We start from the raw sequence: 24,984 nt of genomic DNA on the forward strand, positions 1-24,984 counted from the left end.
TCAACATTGAGGGTGAACTCAAGTCAAGATTCGCACAGCCTTCCAAGGACAGCAGGGGCGGGAAGCCCCGGAGTGGCTGTGTGGGAGACTCCAGACACAGCTCCTGTCTGCCTCCAGCGCCCGGTCCTGATTCAGCAGGCGAGCGTGGCATGGTGATGTCCCCTGTCCCCTCTCCCAGACTAGGAGACTGTCCCGGTTTCAAGTAACTATTTTCTTTTAATATAGGCGATTCTTTAACCAGATATGTAAATACGACTGTAAGAACTTTCATATAAATAAATTCATGCATCAGAAAGATTCCCGCTCAAAGCATGTGGCTGATATTTAATTTGGGAAATGGCATTGCCGTCACGTGCTTCTGGGAGAGGTGATGGGGCCGCGGGGTGGGGACTCTGTGTGATCTGTGCTATCACAGCTCCAGGCTCCAGCTTCCAGATCTGGGCTCAGGAGTGTCTGGCAGGTTTGGGGGTTTGTGGGTAGAGTTTCTGCTGTTCCTTAGCTGAGGAGCAGAAACATTCACACCCAGCTGCCCAGCTGAGCGGGCAGGGGCTCACCTGCTTTCTCAGCGCATTTTTTACATTTTTCTCCTCCAAAGAGAAGCCAGAGAAACAAGATGGGGTGACGGAAGCCGCTTTCTGTGGGGATCTGGGCCCTGTGCCCCTGGGTGGACGCCTGGGCACTTTGCCCCTCCCAAGAGGCAGGATCAGGAGAACATAAACCCTGGCCCCTGTGCAGGCATGACCTTCAGCTGCGGGCTGGGCCGCCCACCCGAGGGGACCAGCTCTGGCTCCACCATGGTGCGGTCAGGGTCTCTGCAGGGAGAGCAGAGGGGCTCCCCTCCCTGGGAGAACAAGCCCCAGAAGAACAAGGCGTGGGTAAGGGGCAGAGTTCCCGCTGCTGGAGGAAGAGAGGTGGGAGCCCCAACTTCCCGCCTCCGTGTCAGGGGCCCGGCAGGGGGAGTGGCCGCCACGGCCTTCGGGCCCCTGACTGCAACTTCCATGGGGTTCAGGGCCCCTGGCGGCCTCCCTGCGGCTGGGCAGGTGTTCCCCAGTGGCTCCGCCCACCCACGGCCACATCTGCACTAAGGGGCCTCATGAGGTCACAGCGAGTCCACTTGAAGTGGAAGCGCTTCCGCGGTGGTGGTGTTCCCCGTTTATTGCTGCCGCTAAGTGAGGGCCCAGGGCGGGCGGGGCTGGGGGTGGCACCGAGAAAGGTCAGGCGTGGCTGTGGCCTCGCTGGGAAAGGGTGGCCCATCGGCTGTGGCCTCAGCCAGCCGGCAGCTCTGGACAAGGCCACCGCGTTGGGACTCTCTTCTCCCGCCACCAGAGGTAGCTGTGCTGCCAGCACCGAGGCTCCCAGGGCGGCTGTGGCCCAGGCGGGTGGGGTCCAGGGACAGGCCTGCCGCTGCCCCTGCTGGCGCTGCCCACCTGCCTCCCAGGGGCTCCTGCGCCTTCAGGCCCCCCTTGTCGCACCTACCCAAATAGTCTCTGTTTTAGAATATACATTATATATTAGACATTTCATCGTCAATACAACTGTCCCCTCATCGTGTCAGGTAGAATTTGTCCCAGGCGGAAAGGCAGCACCTGAACACACACACAGCACTAGGGGCGGCTCCAGCTCCCCTGGCAGGAAGGCGGGGAAGGGGTCTCCTGCCTAGTCCCCCTTCTGGGCCAGGCCTCATCTTGCCCCAAAGCCCAGCTCCCAGCCCACAGGAACTGCCTTGGGTCACTGGTGGCTACTCATTTTGAGGATGTATTCGGCATTTTCTGGGTCTCAGAGGGCACAGGAGTCTGCCCGGGGGAGCTAACACTGGCCACCCCAACCCATGGCCAAAGAAGAGCCACTGAGCAAGGCCCACGGGGGAGGGGTGCTGGGGGGGGCTGGAGGGGGCAAGAGGGGAGGCCCCCCCCAGTTATTGCAGTCAGGTGTCCCGGGAACGCCAGAACTCCTGGGAACCTGTGGGAGCTGGGAGAAGCAGGCAGAGGCTGTGCTGTGTTCTCAGGACATTTCGGCACATTCTGTCTCCAGAAGACTGCCTGTGACCCTTCTATGTGTCTGCATAAAGCGTCTACTTCTTAAGGTAGACCCCGTGGCAGACAGCCTAACACAACAAGAATGTCTTTTTTTTTTTCTTTAAGTAAATTGCACTAGGGGTTCCTCCAATTTGTGGGGTTTTTTTTTTGTTTTTTTTTTTTTTTTGGCAAGCCACATCTGAGAAGCTAGCTTCTGCCCTTCCTCTCCCTGCTTCCCTGACCGTGGATGGCTGCTGGGCCAGGGCACTCAGGGCGGGGACCCCCTCCCTGCCGCCACGGTCCTTTGAGAGACCCACATGTTTATTTCACGGAAGACGGAGTTGGTTACTTCAGGAAGCTCTTTGTGGAGAACGTGGTAGGCACCTTCGTAAATCTGCAATTAGGAGAGACAAGAAGTCAGGGCTACAGGATGTGACAGGTGAAGGGAGGGAGACCATGGGCAGCGGATGGAGCCCTCCAGACTCTCTCCCCACACCCCAGGACCCCCATCTTCATGGTACCAACGCCTGTTGATCAGATGATGGTTCAAATAAACGAAAATGTCCCAACATGTTCTAGCACTTCCTCTCTTACATCAAATGCACACCTTGCCGTGATTCCACTTCTCCCTCCAGCTGTGGATGTGAGCTGTGCCTCCATCTCAGAAGGGTGACTTCCATTTCCTGTCTCCATTTCCTTGCCTTCCGTTTGACCTCAGTTTATCCCAATCTGACTTTCACTCCCACCGATCACGGCAACTGTTTTTGGCACAGGCTCCGACGACCTTCAAGTTGCCACAGCCAGGGAACACTTTTGTTCTTGTATGATGTGGCTTCTCAGCATCATTCAAAAATTGACCAGTGTAACCTTCTAAAAACACTTTCCTCTTGTGGTTTCCACGGCTTTCTACTCTCCTGGTCTTCTTCCTACCTCGCTACCAGCTGCTTCTCAGTCTAGGCTGGACCACCTGATTGACTTCTATAGGCTGGTGTGGCCTAAGGGCGTGTTGTGGCCCCACGCACTCTCTCTCTCCCTAGTAATCTCGTCCAGTCCTGTGGCTTTAAAAACCATCCATGTGCTGATGACTGGGAATTTCTACCTCCAGCCAGACCTCTCTCTGAATGCTAGATGTGTATATCCAACTGTCATTCCCAGTTGAATTTCTAATAGGTATCTCCAAATTAAACCATTGTAAAAAACACATAAAATTTACCATCTGAACCATTTTTAAGTGTACAGTTCAGTAGTGTTAAGAATATTCACATAGTTGTGCAACAGATCTCTAGAACTTTTTCAACTTGTAAAACTCAAACTCTGTACCCTTCAATTCTCCCTCCTCCTTCCCCTCTCCCCAGTCCTTGGCAACTACCATTCTGCTTTCTACTTCTATGATTTTTGACTACTTTAGATATTTCATATGAGTGGAATCATACAGTATTTTTCTTTCTGTTTCTGGCACATTTCATTTAGCATAATGTCCTCAAGGTTCATCCATGTTGTAGCAGGTGTCAGGACTTCCTTCCTTTTCAAGGCTGAGTAACATTCCAGTGTCTGGATAGACCACATTTTGTTTATCCATTCAACCTGTCGATGGACACTTGGGTTGCTTCCACCTCTTGGCTATTGTGAATAGTGCTGCAATGAACACTGGTGTGCAAACGGGTGTTCGAGACCCTACTTTCAATTATTTTTCCAAATTTCCTTCATTTTTGAGGAAGATTGGCCTTGTGCTAACATCCGTTGTCAATCTTCCTCCTTTTCTTCCCCCTTTTCCTCCCCAAAGCCCCAGTACATAGTTGTATATCCTAGTCGTAGTCCTTCTAGTTCTTCTATGTGGGACGCCCCCTCAGCATGGCTTGATGAGTGGTGAGTAGGTCTGTGCCCAGGATCCGAACCCACGAAACCCAGGCCACCAAAGTGGGAATGCACAAACTTAACTGCTACACCACTTGGGCTGGCCTCCATTTTTCCAAATTTCTAATGGGACTCTCTAACAGGTATCTCAAAATGGAACTCTCGATATTCCCCAGATCTGCTTCTCCCCCACTGCTACCCATCTCAGAATAGGGTGTCACGGTCTCCTCATTAGCACAAGCCCAGACCCCAGGGTTCATCCTTGATCACTTTGATTTCATGCTTTCTCCTGGTCTGCCAGGTCTCCCCCGCCTTTGTTGCCCCACCCCAGCCCAAGCCCTCCTCTTGGCCTGGGTGACAGCGCCATCGTCCACCCCATCTCCCTGCCTTCTCTCTTGTCTCCACATGGCAGCTGGAGGATGCTTTGAGAACTGACATCAGCGCATGTCACTCTCGGGCTCAAAGTGCTCTTGTGGCTTCTTCATTGCACTAAGAGAAAAAGTTCAGCTTTCTCCTGCTGCTGAGGCTCCCACCCTGCCACACGCCGTCTTGCCCTCGCTCCGCAAACTGCCACACGCTCTTTTGGTTGTTTGCATACACGGGAACTATCCAGTCTTGGGTCTTCACGCTTGCTCTTCCCTCGGTCTGGAATGTTCTTCCACCACTCCGGTCACTGTCAGATCTCAGGCTTGCCTGCTCTGTCTGAAGTAGGCGCTTCACCCTTCCTCTGGCCCCTACTCAACCCCCTGCTTCATTTCCCTCAGGGCACAGACCCCTCCCTCGTCATCTGTTCAGCTGTTTGTTTCCCACTCATCCCCTTAGGACATGGGCTGCATGGGAGGACAGGACTTGGCCTGTCTTGTTCTCTGGGCCTGGCACAAAGTAGGCGTCTACTGAATACTTGAATGAAAGAAGAAATGAATGAATGGTGAGTGAATGAATAAATGAGTGTCCTTCCTGGACTCCTTTCATAGGGTCAACAAGGTTCCATGCTGGCGAAGGGCAAGATCCGTGTCACCTTCACCCAAACCGCAGTGTCCGTCGTGTTCACAGTCTCTAGCACTAATAAGATCCGGCTTTCCTTTTCCTTTTTCTCCATCATTCTGTTCATCCACGAGTCCGTATCTGGTAGCTGTGTGGGCCAGGGTCTGCAATTCATAATGTCATGAGGGAAGCACTTGATGGTTCGCAAAGAAATGAGAGTCTTTGTTACCACAGTGTGGAGCGAGCTAGACAGTGTACTCAGGTCAGAGGATCTGAGTTCAAATCCCAGCCTTGCCTCTCAGTAGGTGTGGGCTCTGCAATGACTGCCTGCTTTCTTTATAACTGAGTGGGAAGTGGCCCTGGACCCCGAGCCTCCACACAGCCATGGCACAGGCTGTGGCGGCACAGTCCGGAGACATGTCTGCTCATGAATGTGCCCTGGGGCTGTGCTCTGCCGGACTGACCAGAGAGAGCCACCTTCAGGGTCAGCTGTCACTGGATGGTACATAGCAGGCGCTCTGCTCCCCCCACCCCCCCATCCTTCCAGCTGGGGCTCTTCCCAGTTCAATCAGACAAACAAAACAGGAACTTCTTGACCCCAAAACAACATTTTCCATCTCAAAAGGCCCTCTGAGTTCGTCCACTGCGGTCTTTTGGGTCTTTTGCATCTGACTTGCCACGTGGCTAAGCCGCAGTTCCTGTGCCCTCTGAGGGACTCGCTCTCACAGATTCCCTTGCAGATGAGACCCTGACAAGTCCCAGCAGCACCTGTGCGCCCTGAGCCCATGACAGCGGTGCAGGATGCCGACCCAGGGAGGTTGGGCACCACACACGCCCCCGGACCTGGGACACGACAAAGCGGAAGACACTCTCCGGGGGGACTTTTTGCTCAATGGCCAGTTGCAGCTTCTTCTCTTGACCATGACATCTTCTGAGTGTTCTCTCTTTCTTCCTTTCGAGCTCATTCATGTGGACAATCAGCTAAGGACTCGTGTACTCTCTTACAATTACAGATGCCTCGTATTCCTGGTACTTACTTCCCAGCGGCCCGGCTGCCCCTACCCCGAGGTGCCTTGCCTGGGGGCGGCCTGGGGGTTCTGGGCAGACGTGCCCAAAGGGATGCCACCTCCCCTGGCCTTGGGGAAGGGGGCAGCTGCTCACCTTAAGTGTCTTGTCCTGGCTCTTGGAGGACTCCATGAGCAGGTAGGCCCCTTTGCTGTCGCACAGGCGGTCAGCAGAGCCCTGGAGCAGCAGGAAGGGCAAGGTCAGCTTGGGGAGGGCCCGCTCTACCCGCGAGACGGCATTGAGGAGCTGGATGCCGAAGCACACTTTCAGTCCCGCCCGGCAGATGAGGGGGTCCGCGTTATAAATGTCAACCTGGAAGGAAAGGGAGAGAGGGATCCATCAGCTCAGGGGCGGGGGCTCCCCTCCGGAGGCCCAGATCTAGTTCTTGTACTTCCTTCTGCTCTGGCCGGAAGAGCCAATTCCATTCAAGTCAGCTCTGTCTGGGGAGCGGGTGCCGAGAGCCAGCAGCTCCGCGGCCAGCCCCTCAACAAACCCGACCCAGGCTGCTTTCTCTCCTTCCAGGCTTTGTTCTATGCATCCCACATTCATACATGTGCCCGTAGACAGGGTCAAGTATTGTTTTTCTTTTTTAAATATGAGCAGCATCATGTTGTTTCCTCTGATGACGTCACTCAGGAGGAGCTCTGAAGATGTTTTGGCGTTAGTCTGAGTGGACGTTTTTTTCTCTGTCTCCCCTGACTTAACATCCGCCTTGTTGACGGGGGTAAGGGGCACACACAACGTGCGGGAGCAGTGGGGGCCATGCTGGCCCGTGGGGCCAGTGTGAGGAGTGGGCACTGCTCCACGGGCTTCAGGAGGTGCCCAGTTTCCGTGCCCTCTGGGCTGCAGAAGGCTGCCTGCCGTTCTGACAGGGAGGGCTGCTGCTGTCCTGCGCTGTGGCCATGTCTGCTCCTCTTCGGGACATGCCTGGAGGCTGGGGCCTCCCTCTGCAACCATCAGCCTGCCAGGGACCGGACTCTCACACTCTCCCTGCCTGTGGCTCAGAATCTGACCCAGCCTTTTGTGGGGCTACCCCAGCACCCTGTCCTTCGTTTCTGGCTTCATTCTTCTTGCCTCTAGGGGACAATGAGTTGCCTGCTTACTATGGCCGAGCTGGGGCATCTGCCCCACAGGATCTGGGTGAGAAGTTTCTAGAACTCTCTCAGGCCCATATGGGCGGGTGTGAGGCCATGACTCATCTTCACTCACTTCCCTCATCCTTGCCAGTGAGTTCTCGGCTGGTTGGAGAAGTACCACATGGTGTCAGGACTGGGTAAGGGAGCACAGGGGCCACGGGGACAAGGAGCGCAGGGACAGCTGCCCTGTGAGGCTGCCAGAGTGTCCACTGTGTTTCAACTCTGATTCTCCAAGGGTAGGGGGCTACATCTCCCCTTCTGTTGCCACCGCCTACAAGGCCTCGGCCAGAATTCTGGATGCGTGCTGAGAGGGGACAGGCTGTCCTTGGTCACCCCTGCCATCCCTGATTCTTCCCATGCTGGGGACCATGCACAGCAAACGAGACCATTTGTGAAAAGCCACATGAGACGGATTAGCCACTTCCTGCAGCTGAACTGGCACGAATCCTGCAGGGCCAGGCCATCTGTTTGGGGGGCTGAGAGGACAAGGTGCTGGCAGGGGCAGTGCAGGGGCAGCGCATGGCTGCAGCAAGGGCTCACTCAGGGTGTGCAGGAAGCCCTGTTTGGAAAGAGGGCTGTGGGGCCCACGAGAGAGCCCAGAGCCTGGAGTCAGTGGAGAACTGACACTAACGACAAGGGCAATGGCACTGCGGCACCACTGACCCGCACAGACTTCATGCCCAGCATGGTGCCAGGGCATCACGTGCAGGATCTCATTTAGCAAAAAGAAATAAGGATAGCTAATATTTCTGAGCTCTCCTGACATGCCTGGCACTAAGTATTCAACACGTTTAGCCTTCATAAGCACGCTGTATGAGGGATGGCTCTCACTATCCCTGTTTTACAGAGGAGGAACCTGCCTGTTATTAGTTACCCCAGTTCCTGTTCTCCCCTATAGAACCCCGGATGTTTCCTTTGGAACACAATCACCTGAATAAAGACTACATTTCCCAGCCTTCCTGGCAGCCAGGCGTGGTCACGTGACCAGGTTCTGACCAATAGGAAGTAAGCAGCAGTGCCCTGTGTACCCTCGGTCAAGGGCTTGTCCTGTCTTCGCAGCTGTCCCTCCTCCCACTGGCCAAAACACGGGCCGAGTAGGGAGAGAGTCGGGGCCACAAGGAAGAGGGCTGCACCCCAGAAACAGTGAGCAAAAACATGGGTGTCATTGATGCTGAGACGTCACCATACAGAGGAATAAGCTTCTCTCCTGTTGAAGCCGCCGTTGTCCGGGGTCTACATCCCAAACGGACCCAGGCTCCAGAGCCCATTCGACGCTGGCTGTGGGGTACGTGTCCTGATGAGTGCACAGGGCCAGATCCCGTTAGACCACCTCCCTCCTGAAGCAGCCTCCACTTTGCCTTGCTGACCCGGCGTGTCCCAGGCATGTAAGGCCCCTCGGGGAGTCTGCTCCCGGGTTCAATTGCTCTGACGGCCCACGTGGCTTCCCCCTCTTGGCTTCATTTTCCCTGTCTTGATCACGTAGGCCCTGTTTACACAATGGCCTATTTTGGGCCTGGGGAAGGAGCTGCCAGATGTGTGGGGGAGAGGGCAGGCCCCCAGTGCAAGCCATAGCCGGGGCAGGAGGCAAGGAGCAGAGGGAAATGGACCAGGAGGGAAGAGGAGGGCCATACCACGTAGGGAAACTGAGGCTCAGAGGGCCCAAACCCTCCCCTCAAGTAACCATTCTGGCCCAATCATGGCAGCCTTTGTTTTTTCAAAGCTTAAGATCTAAATCCACCAAAAGTCCTCCTTGCCGGGAGGGTGTTTCCTGTCGCCCCCAGGAAGGACACAGTCAGGGCTCTCCCTCTAGACCAGGCCCCAGCCCAGAGCACCAGTCAGCAGAACAAGCCCATTCAAAACCAAAGACCAAAACGTCAGTCCCCAAAGACGACACAGTCTGACTCCACTTCTACGACATTCTTGAGACAACAGAATTAGAGAAACGGAAGACAGGTTAGTGTTTGTCAGGGCTAAGGAGGTGGGGGTGGGAAGGAAGTGGGTGTGGCTATAAAAGGGCAGCACAAGGGGTCTTTGTGGTGATGGGATGGACAGCATCCATGTCAGTGTCCTGGTTGTGATGTCGTCCTAGAGTTTTGCAGGATGTCACCACGGGGAGGAGCTGGATAAAGGGTACTTGGGATCCCTCTGTAGTATTTCCCATGACTGCATGAGAGTCACAATTGTCTCAAAATAAAAAGTTTAATTAAAAACCCCTGACAAAGACCCAGTCTTTGCCACTCTCTCTCACATCTCCACGCACCCCCCCCCCCCATTTTTTGGACCACAACTGCTCCTGCCAGCTGAGAACAGTGTCTGCTGGGGGCGTACCAGCTGCAGGCTGTGGATCTGGGTCAAAGTGACCGCACCTTTGCTCCAGATGACCGACCTCTGGGGGTGCCTCCACTGGCTGAGACTTGGAGCCTTTTTTCTTGGGGGCTCGCCTGAACGATGTGACGAAGACTGGAGGAGTGAGGACCATCCAGCCCTGACATTTGTGTGAGGGGCTGTGTGATCCAGGCAAGGCTTTTCTCTCCAAGACTCAGTTTGCTGATCTGTGGAATGGGGCTGATGGTGGAAGCACCTCAGAGGACGTGGGGAGATCCAGTGAAAAGAAAGAGCCCCAGCGTCAGGCCCAGGGCCTGGCCCACAGCGGCGTCGAGGATGTGTGGGTTGCATCTGGATCTGACTCCGGGAGGCAAGGGGAGGAAAGACACTCTGCTTGAGGCCTTTCTACCCAGAGACCTCAAGCCACACGACCTTGGGTGAGCCCTACTCCTCCCTGGGCCTCAGTTTTCCCATTGAGGGGACCTGGAAGGTTCCTCTTGGGTTTGAAGTTTCAAAGCTGTGAATATTTTCCCGGCCTCCTGTGGGGTGTCAGCGATCCTCTAGTCCGTTCCCTGTTTCCTGGGGCTCTGAGAGCTGTCAGCAAGGTTGAACTTGACACCCAGGAATATGCCAACTGGGGCTTCTGACTTTTGAACACTGTCTCCCTGGGGGAAGAAACTTTGCACAGTAAATAGAGGTGCAATCCACAGCCAGGAGTTTTCTTAAACTTTTGGTTGAGCAAAATCCAGGCCCCACCCCTACAGTCAAATCTCTTGACCTATTTTTAAAAAATCTGTTCCATGATGGATTGCAAAATTACATTTTTAATTAGAATAATATTAAAAATAACTAACACAGTGAGCCCTTAACTCTGCGCCAGGTGCTGTGTTAAAGCACTTGCGCTTGCTCATCAAATCTTCGCAGCAACCCTATGTAGGGACGACTATCATTATCATCACCATTTGACGCATGAGGAGACGGAGGCTCAGTGAGGCTAGGCGACTCACCCAAGGTTACACAGCAAGTAAGGGGGAGAGCCAGGGTACGACCCTAGGCAGTCGGGCTCCCCCCTCAGCACTGTTAACCACCCACCATGCTATGCTACCTGCCTAGAGAAGAGAAAGTAAAGGTGGGGCCTGCGGACTCACGGGACAGCCAGGATGTGGAGGTGGCGCTCCTCAGAAAAGAAACTGGTGGGTCCCTGGTGAGGACGATAAATACCTGGGCCTGACGGAGAGTGAAGTGACTCAGTGGGTCCCAGAGGGCGTCCCCCTTCATCACAGAGTGCCACAGGGGATGGGGGCGCCCTTCTGGGCACAGACAGACGTGCCCTCCCCAAATGACATTGCTTCCCACCTCACAGAGCAATACAGCCCAGCAGGCCTAATCTCCAGCAGTTCCCCTCAGGTACGCACAGATATGTCTACAGCTGGGTTTTCTTTACCCTCCTTCCCTCCAGCCCCCTCCCTTTTCCTGTGGAAGCCTCACCCTTCCACTTGTGCTTTAGAGCTTATCCCAGGATTCCCACCTCCTTCCTCTATTGTTTAGATCTCTCTTAATCCATCCATTTTCACCACAGGGAAATCAGATAGCCTTCTCTGGCATACTGGAGAGAAGGTGCACAGCAACTTGACCCAAGTGATCTCTGTGAAATCTAGAAACTTGTGGGAACCCTAAAATGAATTGGCAGGTCTTTGCGGAGACAATCTCTTCATTCCCTCCCCCCCCATCTTGAATGGCAGGAGACACGATTTGTTATAGAAAGAGTTGGAGAAAGAAAATCCTCTCCTGTGCACAGTGACTTCCACCTCCCACCTCATGTGGTTTTCTCAGCCCATCACTCTTAGGCTAATTAACATCCACTCCTCTTTCAGGCCTCGGCTCAGACATCCCCCCTCCAGGGAGGCCTTCGAGACCCCTCACAGGCTCTCATGGCTAGCGGTCCTTCTGTGGCCCCACACTCACGCCGCTCCTTGATCAGGGCTTTGTGCCCCTGTCAGTCCCCACTCGAGTGTCGCCCCTAGGGCAGGGTCTGCCTGTCCTGCTGGCCGTGTCCGGGCGCAGGAGGCCTGGGTCAGCATTGGCTGCAGGAGTGGACGAGCCAGCCTTGCTCTAACCCAGCCCGAGGAGGGCCCGGTGCAGACCCGACTGCAGCTGGGAACCCTGGCTCGCTAGCTCACAGCTGGCAAAGGGCTGTCACAGCTGGAAAGACACTCAGCGCCTCAGAGGAAAAGTCCCTCATCCCTGCACCCAACAGAGCACGAGTGGGCGCGAAGGAGGGAACCCCAGAGATCAGGTCTGTGGAGCTGCCGCCCTGCTTTCCCTGCGGCTCACGGGCTGTGTCCTCACCAATGCGAGGCTCGTGGAATATTCTAAGTGCAAATAAAAACTCACCATGGAACCTGGTCTCAATACAGAACGTATGGAGCGCAGGCATGTCCGTGGCCAGCACACGCTGCCTCTCTGCACACGTCCCCTCCCCTCGGGCCTGACCAGTCTCCTCCAGCGGGCTTACCGCACTCGACCACCCACACGCTGTGCCCAGACTCCCCCAGGACCCCTGCCCCTGAGAACCCTGCCACGCTTCTCACCACGCAGGGCCAAGTCCAAACTCCTCCCGCGGCTTGGGAGGCCATGTGTGATGGGGCTCCAGCCACCCCTCCACCTCCACCCTCAACACTCTTGGCCCCCCTGCACCTCTGGGCCCTTGCATGGCTGTCCTCTCAGCTTTGGCTGCCTATAGAGTTCCTCTTCTCTTTCGACACTCAGTTCAGGTGCCCCTTCCTCCAGGAAGCGCCCCTCCCCAGGGGCACCATGTGCGCCCTCCCCATCTCCACTCCTTCCCAGGCTGTCTTCATGTGCTCATCTTCTGCACCTAAGACTGGGGGCTGCCCCTGATGTTTCCTGTTTCCAGATGGCCGCTTTCCCACGCCCTTCCTCCTGTCTGCCGGCAAACCCCTGTCCCCTCTTCCAGGCCCAATTCAAGTGTTTCCTCCCATCCATAGGTGCCCAGACACCATCAGTGAAACTGCGCTTCTCTCCCCTGGGCCACTGTATCTTCGCCGACATCTCTTTAAAAACAGCCATGATAACAAGAGCCCCTGTCTACCCGGGTGTCCATGCTGTGCCAGGCCGCTGTGCGGAACCCCAGGGGACCCGAGGATCAGCAACACAGAGTGTGGTTTCCAAGGTCACACTGTGGCGCAAAGAGCCGGAGCGGGAGAGCTGGGTCCAGCCTCGGGTCTTTCTGCTGGGAGGCTCATGCACATCACATCCAGCCCTCCGCCCGTCTCTGTCCTCTGTAACAGAGCCAGTGATGCGCTTTCCCCCCACCCCGCCCCGACTGTGACTTATCAGAAGTCCTGGCCTCTAGCCCAGGGCCTGGCCGGAAGTGGGAGCTCCACCCGAGTTAGTGAACATGGTGTGCCGCCTGCACGATGCAGAGGGTAGATGAGGGCCCCGCCTGACTTGGCAGAAAGCCTCCTCGACCCACTGGACCAAAGCAAGCCCTGCTTACCAGGAGGCCCGAGTTTCCACTAGGACCGCCGGAGCAGGCGCCCAACTCAGTGGCTGAAATTTCTGAGCCAGACAAGAACCACTGGAAATAAGGACGCCACAGTTCCATTTTGATGTGAAGAGGATTAACCAGGATTAGCCTACATGTATGAATTGCCCCTGAACCAAGGGTATGTGAATTACTGAATATTTTTTCCCAAGAATTACTTTTTGCTATTAAAGCTCGAACTCCTGGACATCCTGGTATCTGGTTTTTTGAGCAATGAGCTGGGCCGGCTCATCACGGCCCTGGGCACGTGGGCGCAGGCAGTTTGCACAAACCCACCACAGGGCACTGGGGCCTCCTTCTGGAGGGCTGAGGGTCTTCACAGCCAGAAGTGATGCAGAAAGTCATCGCTTGCTCCTTTCAAGTGGAGGTTCCTGAAGTGTGACCCTAGACCCAGACATAGCTCCTGAGTGGTCCCCAGGGGAAGGGAAAAAGCAGCCACCACATTCTCCACCCAATCACACCGTCCATGGCCACCTCTTCACAGGCCCAGGGATTGAATAAATCATAAGAGAAACAACAAAGAATCCCCGGGATCTTGCAGGACCACTTTCATAATTGCTGGTCACAAATCAGCAAGATCATGTAGTCTTAAGTCTTAAGATCAACAGTTGGTGACAACTAAGGAATCAGAATCCGGACCAGAGAGAGAAGGATGATAGGGAGCTATCGTTATTTTCCAAAGTGTGATAAGGTATAGGGTTATGTGTAAATGTCTTTATTCTGGGTCCTTCGTTTACGCAACACAGGCTGAAGTATTCAGGGGTTAGGATCATGGTGTCTGCAACTTACTTTCAAAAAGTTCAGCCAAAACAATGTATCCACTTCATGACATTGGATTAGGCAATGATTTCTTGAATATGACACCAAAAGCACAGGCAACAAAAGAAAAAAACAGATAAATTGAATTACATCAAAATGAAAACCTTTTGTGAATCAAAGAACTAGTGTGGCAACTCACAGAATGTGAGAAAATATTTGCAAAGGGGTTAATATCCTGAATATATAATGAACTCCCACAACTCAACAACAAATAACAACCTGAGTAAAAAACGGACAAAGTACTTGAAGAGACATTTCTCCAAAGAAGATATACAAATGGCTAATAAGCACATGAAAAGATGCTCAACATCATTAATCGCTAGGGAAACACAAATCAAAATGATCTGGCAATCCCACTTCTGGGTATAAACCCAAAAGAATTGAAAGCAGGGTCTTGAAGAGATATTTGCACACCCATATTCACAGCAGTATTATTCACAGTAACCAAGAGATGGAAGAATCCCAGCATCCAGTGACAGATGAATGGATAAACAAAATATGGTCTGTACATGCAATGGAATATTATAAAGTCTTGAAAAGGAAGGAAATTCTGACACATGCTACAACATGGATGAACCTTGAGGACATTATATCAAGTGAAATAAGCCAGTCACAAAAGGACGAATACCGTGTGATTCCACTTATGTGAGGCACCTAGAGTAGTCATACTCCTAGAGACAGAAAGTAGAATGGGGATTGCCAGGGGCTGGGGGAGGGGAAATGGAGAGTAGTGTTTAATGGGACAGAGTTTGAGTCTGGGAAGATGAAAGAGTTCTGGAGATGGCTGCACAACAATGTGAATGTACTTAATGCCACTGAACAGGACACTTAAAAATTATTAAGATGGCAAATCTTATGTTCTGCATATCTTACCACAATAAATTTTAAAATATTTAATATATATATCCATACTCATATCTTCATATCTAAGCATAGATAAAGTACGGCAGAATATTTCCAATTGGTGAATCTTGGGGAGGTAGACATGGGTGTGCGTTGTACTCCCATGTCAACTTTTCTATAGATTTGAAAATTTCCGTAACTAAAATTGGAGAAAAAAGCTGGTAAGTGGCTTTGACCTCTCCTTTCCCCACAAGCTCAGTTTTCACATTCTTTATTTTGATTCCCTTTGCCAGCAGGAGCCACCCGTCCCTTGGGCAGGCTTGGGGCAGGAAGACCCCTGTGGTCAGAGTCCCTATTTGGACTGGTGTCTGGCTCAGCCACCTCTCCCAAGCCTTGGCAAGTCAGTTGCATGCAATCCTCACGCAAAGGGAGGTTCAACCCTTGGCTCCCGGGCTGCTGCAAGGTGACCGATGGTGTCGGGGAGAGCTTTGCCCACGCTGTGTTCCTGTGTGAGCCCAGCTGAGCAGGCCACTTTCTTCTTTGACCGCACGAAGGTACTGGCAGAGAAGCTTAGCTGGGCCTGAGGGGCCCAGGGAACATCTCATTTTGTCTTGGGTCTGGCTGGCAGCTGGGACTACCCCGACAGTCTCTAAGGAATGACTGGCTTTTCTGCTGCCATTAAGGCTGCTGACCTCAGGGACCTGCCTCTCAAGCACTCAGGTCTGCTTCTCCCAGAGTCAGCGGCGGGAGGAGGGTTGGGAGCAAGAACATCCAAGGGAGGGCAGGTAAATCAACAGACCTCACGCGTACAGGGCCCAAGAGCAGGTAGATCCATTCACAGGTTCCCCCGCCAGCTGCCCCATGCAGAGCTATACACGCCAAGAGAGGTCCTAATGGCTCATCATTTGTTCCGTAAGGTATTGCTAAATTATTAGCTGCCTCAAATAGACAAGTCTTCTGTGGGGACTATACGATAAGAATGATGGAGAGTTACAAAATACACTCAGCTAACTAAACCTGGCGTACTGGAAAGTTAATAACCGGTTCTCGGAGGGGACTCGGGTGGGAGGCTGTGTCCTGGGGACAGAGTGGGAGGCTGTGGCCTATCTTTAGCTGTGGTTACAATTAGTCAAAAGCCTCAGTACAGCTGGGCTTTCCAAGACCTGGCAGGAGCCTTCCGAGGGCTGTGGGCAGACATGGCCTCCCAGCAGTGTGGGTAGAAGACACACCGGGAACGGGGGGGCGGGGGGCCTAATCCTTAATGCTGGGCACATCTGGAATGCTGGGTGGGGGTCTGAAGTGGTGGCCGCCCACAGACATGAAAGGAAGCAGAGCTGGCCACTCTGCACAGCTCTCCAGGCACCCAGAACTCACCATATGGCCTGCCAGCACGAATATAAACTAGCCAGGATGCGCCTGGAGGCATCCCAGTGTATTTATAGAGAACAGAGACTTGTTCTAGAAGACAAATTGCCCCAGTATATAAACAGTGCATGTCTCTAGTAGAAGGAGCACTCAGAATGGCAGCGTCTCTCCTCCCGGCTTCTGCCCAGTCCACAGGGCCGAAAGATGGAGCGCGGAGAGAGAGCAGCACACTCTGTGAGTAATCCGATGGTTGTTGTTGGTTGAGGGCCTGAGGAGACCCTCAGCAACCTCTCCTCCTCATGTCTTCCCCCTGTGTCCTTGGCCGGAGAACTATTTAGAATATTCAAGGCTTTTCAGAGTAGGAGGGATTCAAGGCTTTTCAGAGTAGGAGGGATTCATCGCATTCTGAACAACCCATTGTTGAGGGTGGAATGATGAATATGCCAGTACTCCAGTGTTCTGAGCAGGGACTCTAAAAGTGTGGACAAACATTAAAAAAACCTGAGTAGCAACTTCTTTGTTCCCGGGATTTTAGAGCCAAGAGCACTTGGCTCAGAGTAGAGAGATCTGGGCTCAAATCCTTACTTAATAGCCGTGTGTCCTTGGGTAGGTGACTTGCCCTGTCTGGGCCCAAGCTGCAACAACTGCAAATACTGGTAGTGAGACTGACTTCCTGGAGCTGTGGCGAGATGGAAGGGCTAGTGTGTCTGACAAAGAAGAGGGGCACGACAGTCGTGCGCTGGATGGTGCAGGAAACAAGGCACTCTCTGCCTTTACTCCTGGAGGCTCCACGCGTGCCGAGAGAACGTGCCTCTGTGGGCTGGCAGATGTGGAGTGATGCTGGTGAAGAGTGTCACGCTGACAGTCCTGGGTGGGTTGTGAGAACACTAGCCACAGCAAACACCAAACAAACATCCTGCTTTTGTCATGCGAACGACAAAGCCAGCCGGCTTCCCTAGAGCCAGACTTCCAAATCCCTGCAGGGAGCCTGCGCCGCCCGCACCCTGCGGCCCCGCCCCTGGACCTGCTTTAGTGAACATGGTAGGCAAACGTTTCTTTCTGAGGCTTTTACAGCTGCAGGGTTCTGTGGGAAATCTCTTAGCTAAAGATGTGCCTGGAGACACCCTGATGTGAGACCGGGCGGTCCTCTTCTGAACACATTTCCTCCCGGGCGCTGCTATTTTTAAAGCTCCCCAGAATGTTCAAAGGGAGACTCAGAGTGGCGACAGGTAAGGGGCTAATTCTCTCCGCTGAGGGATGGCAACTCTTGCTCCTTATTTATTCCAACGGGGGAGCAGCCACCTCCCTTCCTCTGAGTCTTCCCAGCAGGGAAATTTATTAGTGTTTCTAAAGAATCATCCCATTCACCCGACTAGTCAGAAACCTGGTGCATGACAGTGTGCAGCTGTGGGTGCGGCGGGGACGAGCAGAGAAGGGAGAGCCTGCATGCTGTGTGTCTGCACCAGGCTCTTCCCTTTTTCATAAGGCCTTCAGTGGAATTTTCCATTTTTTCAAAAATGAGAATAAAGCTCTACAATTAGCTACTTTTAAACAAAGAGGGTTTGGAATCATTTCATTATCTCTTTTTTCCTTCCTCCTCGCCTACGTATTTTCAGGTGGTAAGATAAACAACTCGGATTTACACCTGGATCTTTCCTCTCAAAGATCTCAAAGGGAAGTCCCCCCCCCCAGCCCATTGTCGTCCTAGCACAGCTGCCACAAAGATAATTGGTGTCACCACACACTGCACATTTAAACCAGAACCATTCTTCAGGACTCTGGCAGGTGGGGGAGGCCCTGTCCCGCACTGAGGTCTCCTCACAAAGTGAATCCTGCACACAGAGCAATGGCCCCCGCCACAGGCTTTGTGGACCAGTCACTGTACAACAGGAAAATGAGCTTAATGATTATAAAAGCCAGCTAGAAGGAGGCACCCAACCATGGACCTTTACTCCAGTGGGTTCAAATTCTAGCTCTGCCCCTGACTGGTTGTGCAAGTTTGGACAAATTATTTAACTTCTGAGCCTCAATTTCCTCATCTGTGAAATGGGGTTAATGTCGATCTCATTCACCTCAGGATTAAATCAAACAGCATATGTTGGGCCTTTCTGGGTCCTAGTGGGTCAAATTTGGCCCCAAGATGTGGGTTTGGGAGGCACTATGGGTTCTAAAAATTAAATTAAAGAATTTTAATTGAATGTGATGACTTGGATGGATCAGATACCCTCTGGCTCCCACAGGCCCCACTGCTCCCTAGAGGGTCTCACCAGCCTGGTTCATAAACAGCTGAGTCTGGGAGGCCTGGGAGTTTTGACCCCTGATCAAGGATGTCTCCTTCCTACACAATAGGGATGACTCTTGTTTAGCTGCCCACTCTCTGAGTGACTCAGAGGCCAGGAGGTCACATTTTATAATGAAGCTAGAATCCAACTGCTCAAGTCCCGGAAATCCGAGAAAGCCAGCAGAATGCCAGAGCACCCCACTCCATTGCCCAGGTCCTCACGGAGCCAACAATTTCGTGATTTCAAATTCCTAAGGCAAGAGGGGAAACTGAGGCAGAAAAATGGCAAAATGATTTGCTTAATGCTGAAGCTAATCCAGTATCTTCCCGATGCCCAGGGTTGCCTCTCACCAGCTGGCCCCAAGCCTGCAGGAGGCTGCTGCCCCCACAGACAGAGCCGGGCTGGACCACACCCACTGAGCTCTCAGGTTCGCCCTGCCAGCGGGTGACCCTAGGCAAGTCCTCTCACCTTGCAGAGCCTCAGTCTGCTCATCAAAAATATGGGGCTGCTGTGCGTGGAGGAGCGTGCAGCGCCCGGCCTGGCACAGAGCATAAGGGCCCAGTCAAAGGGAGGGACGGTGCTGGCCTTTCAACAAATGGGAAGTGGGTGGGCTCGCTGAGCAGTCTCCAGGCTTGTGGACTCTGCTTAGGCCCAGTCCCAGGCACAGGAATTCACCCTGACCCTTTGTCCATGCTGCTCTTGGTGCCTGCTCCCAGAGGCCGTGACGCCAACTGGAGGGCACGACCTCCCAGCCTCTCTCCAGTGCCACCTTGCCTCTTCTTTCTGAGCTTCTTTCAGCTGGTTCTGCCTTTATAGAAGGCAGTACAGGCTGTGACATCTTCCTGGCAGGGCAGTGGCTCCTGGGAGACAGGGTTCACGGGGTGCCTTATGATCTGACCTCAGATCACCCCTCACCACTCACCTGCTGCCCTCTATATTGTGGTGGAACCAAACTATTGGCAGTTCTGCAAATAGGCTGTCCTCTCTTCACGCCAGGTCTGTACCAGTGCTGTTCCCCGGCAGGGAACCCTCTCCCTCTGACCCCCCTTCTGCTCCGGCACGGGCCCCCACCAACCCGTGGACATATGACTTTTGCCCTGGCCTGAATGCATTCTTCCGTCCTCTGCTACCACTATCCCAATTCCCAGCCCCCCTTCCTGGGGATTGCCCTTCTCTACTCTCAGTCTATGAGGTTGGGTGGGGTTGACACTGCCCCCTTTCCTGGAAGTCAGCCAATAAGATTCAGCCCTGAGGCTTTTGTTGGAAAGAGGTGCTATCTTTCCACTGGAGCTGCTCAGGTAAAGCTGCTGGTGGCCAGCTTTGTCTCCACTTGGGGAAAGTTTGGCTGGGAATGAAGCTAAACCAGGGGATATGAGGGTTGGGGAGAGGAGATGGTGAACAAGACTTTTGAGCCTCTGGATCCAGCCATGCCTGAAACCTTTAGTTACATTCATCAATAAATCCCTCTTTTTGCTTATATCACTTTGAGTTGGGTTTCTATCACTTGCAACCAAGAGACTTGGCTGATATACACACAACTTCATCTGGTTAGCTCCTTTGCATATTTAGGACACAGCTCAGGCATCACAACCACTCATCCCTTCCCACCCAATTCTGAAGCCGAGCGACGTCTCACACGTCTTCTTGTCCCCATCGCTTGCGCAGGGCCTTGGCGAAAGGGCAGCACAATGCCGCGGACAGAGCTAAAACGTGGATTTCCCACTAGGGCTGCTGCCCTCACTCTCTCACCTGCCCCCAGCGACCCCAGGTTTTCGGAAAAATTCTTACCTCTGTCTTATTCCGAGAGAGCATGCTGGTATCGATCGGGCCCAGGGACATGTTTGGCAGGACAAAGTTGAGAACTTTCGCAGCAAAGACCTACCCGGGGAGGGAAAACAAAGGGTGTGAGTGCAGCGGGACCCACGCCCAGCTCTGCCCACGGGACAGTTTACAGTAAATTAAAGAAAGTGACACCCAAGCTGAACATCGGCCAGGTTTGTTTCCAAGGCTGAACACCCAGGACTCTGCCTGCTCTGATTCAGACAGCCTCCAGCTAGTCTGGCTCAGATCCGCCGTGGGTGAGCCGGGCCAGAGGCGGGCCGCTGCGGCGGGCGGCAGGGACGCTATGCCTATTTTTTGCCTGCTCCAGCTTCTGTGTGGTTGCCCTCCCCGAAATCACTCATCGGTTGTAATTTTGAATTACTTGCAAGAGCTGCCCACCTGAGCTCTTGTGCACAAGCCACTTCTCAGGGGACCCTAAAAATTCACAGCAGGAGCAGAATCACCCAGGTCACCAGAGAGTGAAGTGGGATAGCTCAGCAGGCCCCAAAGGAGCAGCTCTGATCAGAAAGAATCTGTTGATTGTCTTGGTTTCTCTTGGAAGGAAACAGAAATAGCCACCAGCCCAACTAGCAGACGTGTGGCAGAGGGAAGGAGACTGGTTGACTCCTGGCTCTGCCGCCTCGTGCACTGAGACAGGACATCTGAGCATCACTGAGTCTCCGCTTCCTTAGCTGCCAACGGGGACCTTGGCACCCCCCAGAGGACCACTGTGTGCAGAAGTACCAGACACACAGTAAGTGCTCAGTCCACGCTCCTTGAACTTGAACCTGATGCAGGTACAAGCCTTCCTACCCCACCCCATCTCTCCTGCTGGATCCGGTGTTTACCCAGGAAAAGCATGACCCTGGACGGAACACTTCTGCCTGCAGACGGGGGCTGTTCTCATTTTTGCACTGTGCACAGACACTTGGGGATGAAAGATGCTATTTCAAAAGTGAGCTGTGAAATGCTGAAATTAGAATCACATGGAAGGTGGCGAGCAGTGAATTCTCGGTCCGTGTGGAGAGCGCACATCATAGAGCTAAGAAGTCACGTCCCCTCGGTCCCGCTGGTGGGAGGTGAGGGTACGAACGTCTGCCGAGTAGCAATCTTTCAGTGTGTCAGGCACAGTTGTAGGTGCCCCGTCTTTAATCTTGACAACAGTGCCATGAGGTGAGGGTTTATCCTGATGGCACTGACCACAGAGGCTCAGTGCCACCACACAGTCCGCTGGAAGGCGGCAAGGGTCTGGGGGAGGCCGTCCTTTCCCTTCATGCCACAGCCTTCCTTATTCTCCCTTTGTATGAATCAACTGGAGGCCTAGCCTTTCCTGTGGATGCCACTGTTACTCTCCACGGTGGCACATCGCTGTCCTTCCCCAAATCTCTCGCTCACTCACAGCTATAAAGCGTCCTATTCCCCGGGCGGCAAAGATGTAACCTCATACCACAGCTGTTTCTCAGGCTGCCAGCCATCAGGCAGAGAACAGAAAAGGGCTTTGCTTCTAAAGGATCACATGTGCGTGAACCTATTCTGAGACCCACACTGTCACCTCTCCATTTTTCAGTGCAAGCATGGCAGCCCCTGCCTCTAAGACTGTCGTAGCTCATTGCACCCCAAGCTTGGTGTCCAACAAGCAAACCCCATTCATGCTGACTCGCTGTCATCGATGTGCCGGGCGCTACGAGCCCTGGGCTGACCTGCGACAGTCTAGCGCAGAAATAAAAGGAAATCCAACTTGGAGCACTACGTTAGCGCCTTGAGTCAGGCACACAATCCAAAGCCTCATGGGATGGACATGATCTGTTGGGTAGGTTCAAGACTCAAGGTGGGCTTGGGGGCCCGCTCCACAGACAAGCACAGGACTGGAAGGGCTCAGAATTCTGGGAGCTCTACAAAAGGAATTGATCGGGGTGTTTCCAAACACCGATCAAATGTCTGTGAACTCCAGGAATTGGGGGCTCCTCCGGGAACCCAAAGTCAGGAGTTGGGATCTGTGCTTTCAAAGGTTAACATTTTAAATGAAGAGAAAATACAGCAGATCAGAAGTGCACGGCTGGTGTGCAGAGAGGTGAGGGGCTTCGGCCCTGTGGCCTTCCCTGGGCTCCAACTGTGTCCGGAGGGTGGACTTCAGGAGCTAGCTCCTCCAGCAAGAGGAGCTCAAGGACAACATTATTAGGAAAAGGACTGAATGTGCATTCCGGAGTTTGTGGAACTGACTTCTAGATATTCTGCTGTTCTTGATGACTCTTGCCACGGCTCCCTGAAAGGACACAGGGTCAGGCGTTGACTCCGCGCGTGACCTGCCACGCCCAGGAATCACCAGGAGGCTGTGTGTGATAGGAGCTTGCACAATGCCAGTCTCCAGACACTGCTGCCCAGTGTGGTCTGTCTGCCTGCCCGTCTGGCACTGCCTTCTCAAGGACACGGCTGTTTTTCTGCAATCCAGCTTCCTACTCATTCCCAGGTTAGATGGCTGGGAGCCAGGAAAAGTCCCAGGGAGAGTACCATCTTGGCACCTGCCTGCACAGAAGTGAAGGAGAGAGACTACGAAGCTTCATTCCATCTCTCCTGAGCCCACCACCAGACTTCTCGTCTGCCAACAATTTATGTTTTCTTGCCCATCACCTGATTCTGTGTGGACCTGGGCACACCGGTGCTGGCCACTGGTGAAGAGACAAACTTACCTTGGTCTTTGAATCTATGCCCCTGCCACTGGCACTTCTTAAACCAAAATATTTATACCTCAAAGTGCGAAGGCCTCTACTTCCCAGAGAAGACGCTAGCAGTGTAGGCTTGACCAGGATTGGAGAAGGCAGCGCTGTGGCTCAAATGCCCTCTAGTTTCACAGGAGGTGGGGAGGGGTACTAGAGAGCCAGGGAGGACTCTATCTCCAGGAGAGAATTACAGGAAAACTTGCTCTGTCCTCTCTCTGAGTGAACAGTCTTTTCTTCCTCTTAACAGGGGAACTTTCTGCAGCTAAAAGAAGCTTTTAGGAAAAGAGCTTCACAAGAAAAATAAGAGGAGGGCCAATTCTGGAGAAGTATTTGCTTTACAGAAGGAACAGCGCAAGGGTTTGGTCCCTGGAGGGAACTAAATAATCAATGGTAGTTCAGTTGACCACCTACCTCCCCCCTTCCCAGGACAATAAGCCAAGTCCTGGTGAGGACTCTCCCTCCTGCCACTGCCAATGACCCATTGCCCAGGGCACACAGGAGGAGGCGTGGCCAGGACGCATTATGGGGAGGCCTGGGTGTGGCAGTGGCTGGGCAGCTGTACGCTTCCCACCACAGGGATCCATGGGCAGCTGCTGTTCTTGCTCCTCTAAGGCAGCTGGTGCTGACGGGTTCAGGATGGAGGAATGCGCCTAAGAGGACCAGCTCATAACAATAAGCTCAAGTGGCTGCCCACGTCCTGGAAGATCCTGGTGTCCGAGCACCAAGAGCTGGTGGTTCTCCCACAGACACAGATGAGGCTCAGACCTCCAGGAATGCAGGTACAGAGACTGCAGATGTTTCTCCGCTCAGCACCACTGTGTCCTGGCACCAAACCTGCAGGATGTCACCCCGAGAACACAAGGGTCTCCGTGTGTAGACAGTTGCTAAAGCCCTGGGTGTGAGTTAACGCCAGAGGGAGGCCATGGAGAGGCCCCAGGCAGACACACTGTTCACGGGACAGGTACAGGGAGAGACTTCCTGAAGTGACCTGTGGCTTCCTGTCTTCCCAGAAAGACAGCAGCTCGTTTGAGTGCTCTCTTCCTCCACCCGGTTAGCATATCGGTAGGGAGGCGGCACGCCCGTCCGGCCCATCCCTTCCTGATGTGCTGTGGCTTTCCTTCTCCAAGTGTGGCCCTCAGACCAGCAGCACGAGCAGCTCCTGGGGATGCCCCCATCGGATCAGGACCCCCAGGGCAGTCGTGGCGCTGTGAAGGCTGAGGGGCTGGCAGCCTGTGTGGCTCAGAGAAGTGTCACAAACACCTCTTCCCAGGTCCCCCCGAGAGATTCCGATTGAGCTGGTCTAAGGTGGGGCTCCGGCATCGGGGTGGTGTTTAAAGCTCCAGAGGGGATTGCGACGTGCAGCTAGCACAGAATGCGTGCTTAGGGCCCGGCCACGGTGTCCCTAAAGGGCAAGCCATCCTTTTGAAGGGGCCACCACAAGAGATGTTGGGATGGCCCTGACCCTCAGCTCTCCTTCTAAACCTGCACAGCAAATCCCAAACCACGTTTCCAACAGACCCAGTTGGGTAGAGGTAAATCTTTCAATGACAATAACATCATGGCTTAAAAAAAACGAGGTGCTTGGCCCCTTCCGAGAAGCAGAAGAAGGTATCATGCAGTGGCAGGACGCTCTGAACGGCTGCAAAAGATATTCCCTTCCCCTGGTCTTCTGGGGTTTACTTCACACGCCTGACGGCTAATGGAGGAGGAAAGGGTGGGATGGGGGAGAAAGAGCCAGCAGAGGCAGTGGGTTCACTGGAGCAATGGAGGAAGACAGAAGGCTTGAGAAGGGGGTCTTGAGGTCACATGAGGAGGAGGACAGAGAGAGCCTGGCAGACCCCACACCCAGAAAGATCAGTTTTGTCCAGGTTGCCCAAGAGGCTGCTGCTGTTTCCCGTCATAACTTACCTCAGCCTCCACCAGCAACGGTGAGAGCCCCTCTACCCATTTCCAAGGGAAGACCAAGGAAGCCGGCAGAGGTGTGAGGGAAGGAGGCGGCTCACGGAATTGAAGAGATTACAATTCTTGTTGCCATTTTCACCAAACTCTTTGGATAATCCTGCAGGAGTGTGGAGAGAGCCTCGGATCCAGCTCAGGAGGGGGAGACCCCAGATGGGCCTCCCTTGAGGTAAGACCCTCACCCTCATCAGGACCCCGACAGGCTAAGTCAGGCTGGTGCAACCAGAGAGCTCC

General features: G+C 53.6%; 1 protein-coding gene across 1 annotated transcript in view; it reads right to left on the bottom strand.

Moving 5' to 3' along the window:
- Positions 1-2,218: 2,218 nt before the first annotated feature.
- MGLL (monoglyceride lipase) overlaps positions 2,219-24,984 on the bottom strand; it is a 113,268-nt gene continuing 90,502 nt past the window's right edge. Inside the window, exons 5-7 of the mRNA XM_058566905.1 lie at positions 20,042-20,131; positions 6,015-6,230; positions 2,219-2,409 (exon numbers count right to left, since the gene is read on the bottom strand). Of these exons, the coding sequence (XP_058422888.1) occupies positions 2,284-2,409; positions 6,015-6,230; positions 20,042-20,131 (432 nt within the window). The 3' untranslated portion in view covers positions 2,219-2,283. The remainder of the gene's footprint in view (positions 2,410-6,014; positions 6,231-20,041; positions 20,132-24,984) is intronic.

Source organism: Diceros bicornis, chromosome 2, assembly GCF_020826845.1.
Source record: "Diceros bicornis minor isolate mBicDic1 chromosome 2, mDicBic1.mat.cur, whole genome shotgun sequence".
Lineage (NCBI taxonomy): Eukaryota > Metazoa > Chordata > Mammalia > Perissodactyla > Rhinocerotidae > Diceros > Diceros bicornis.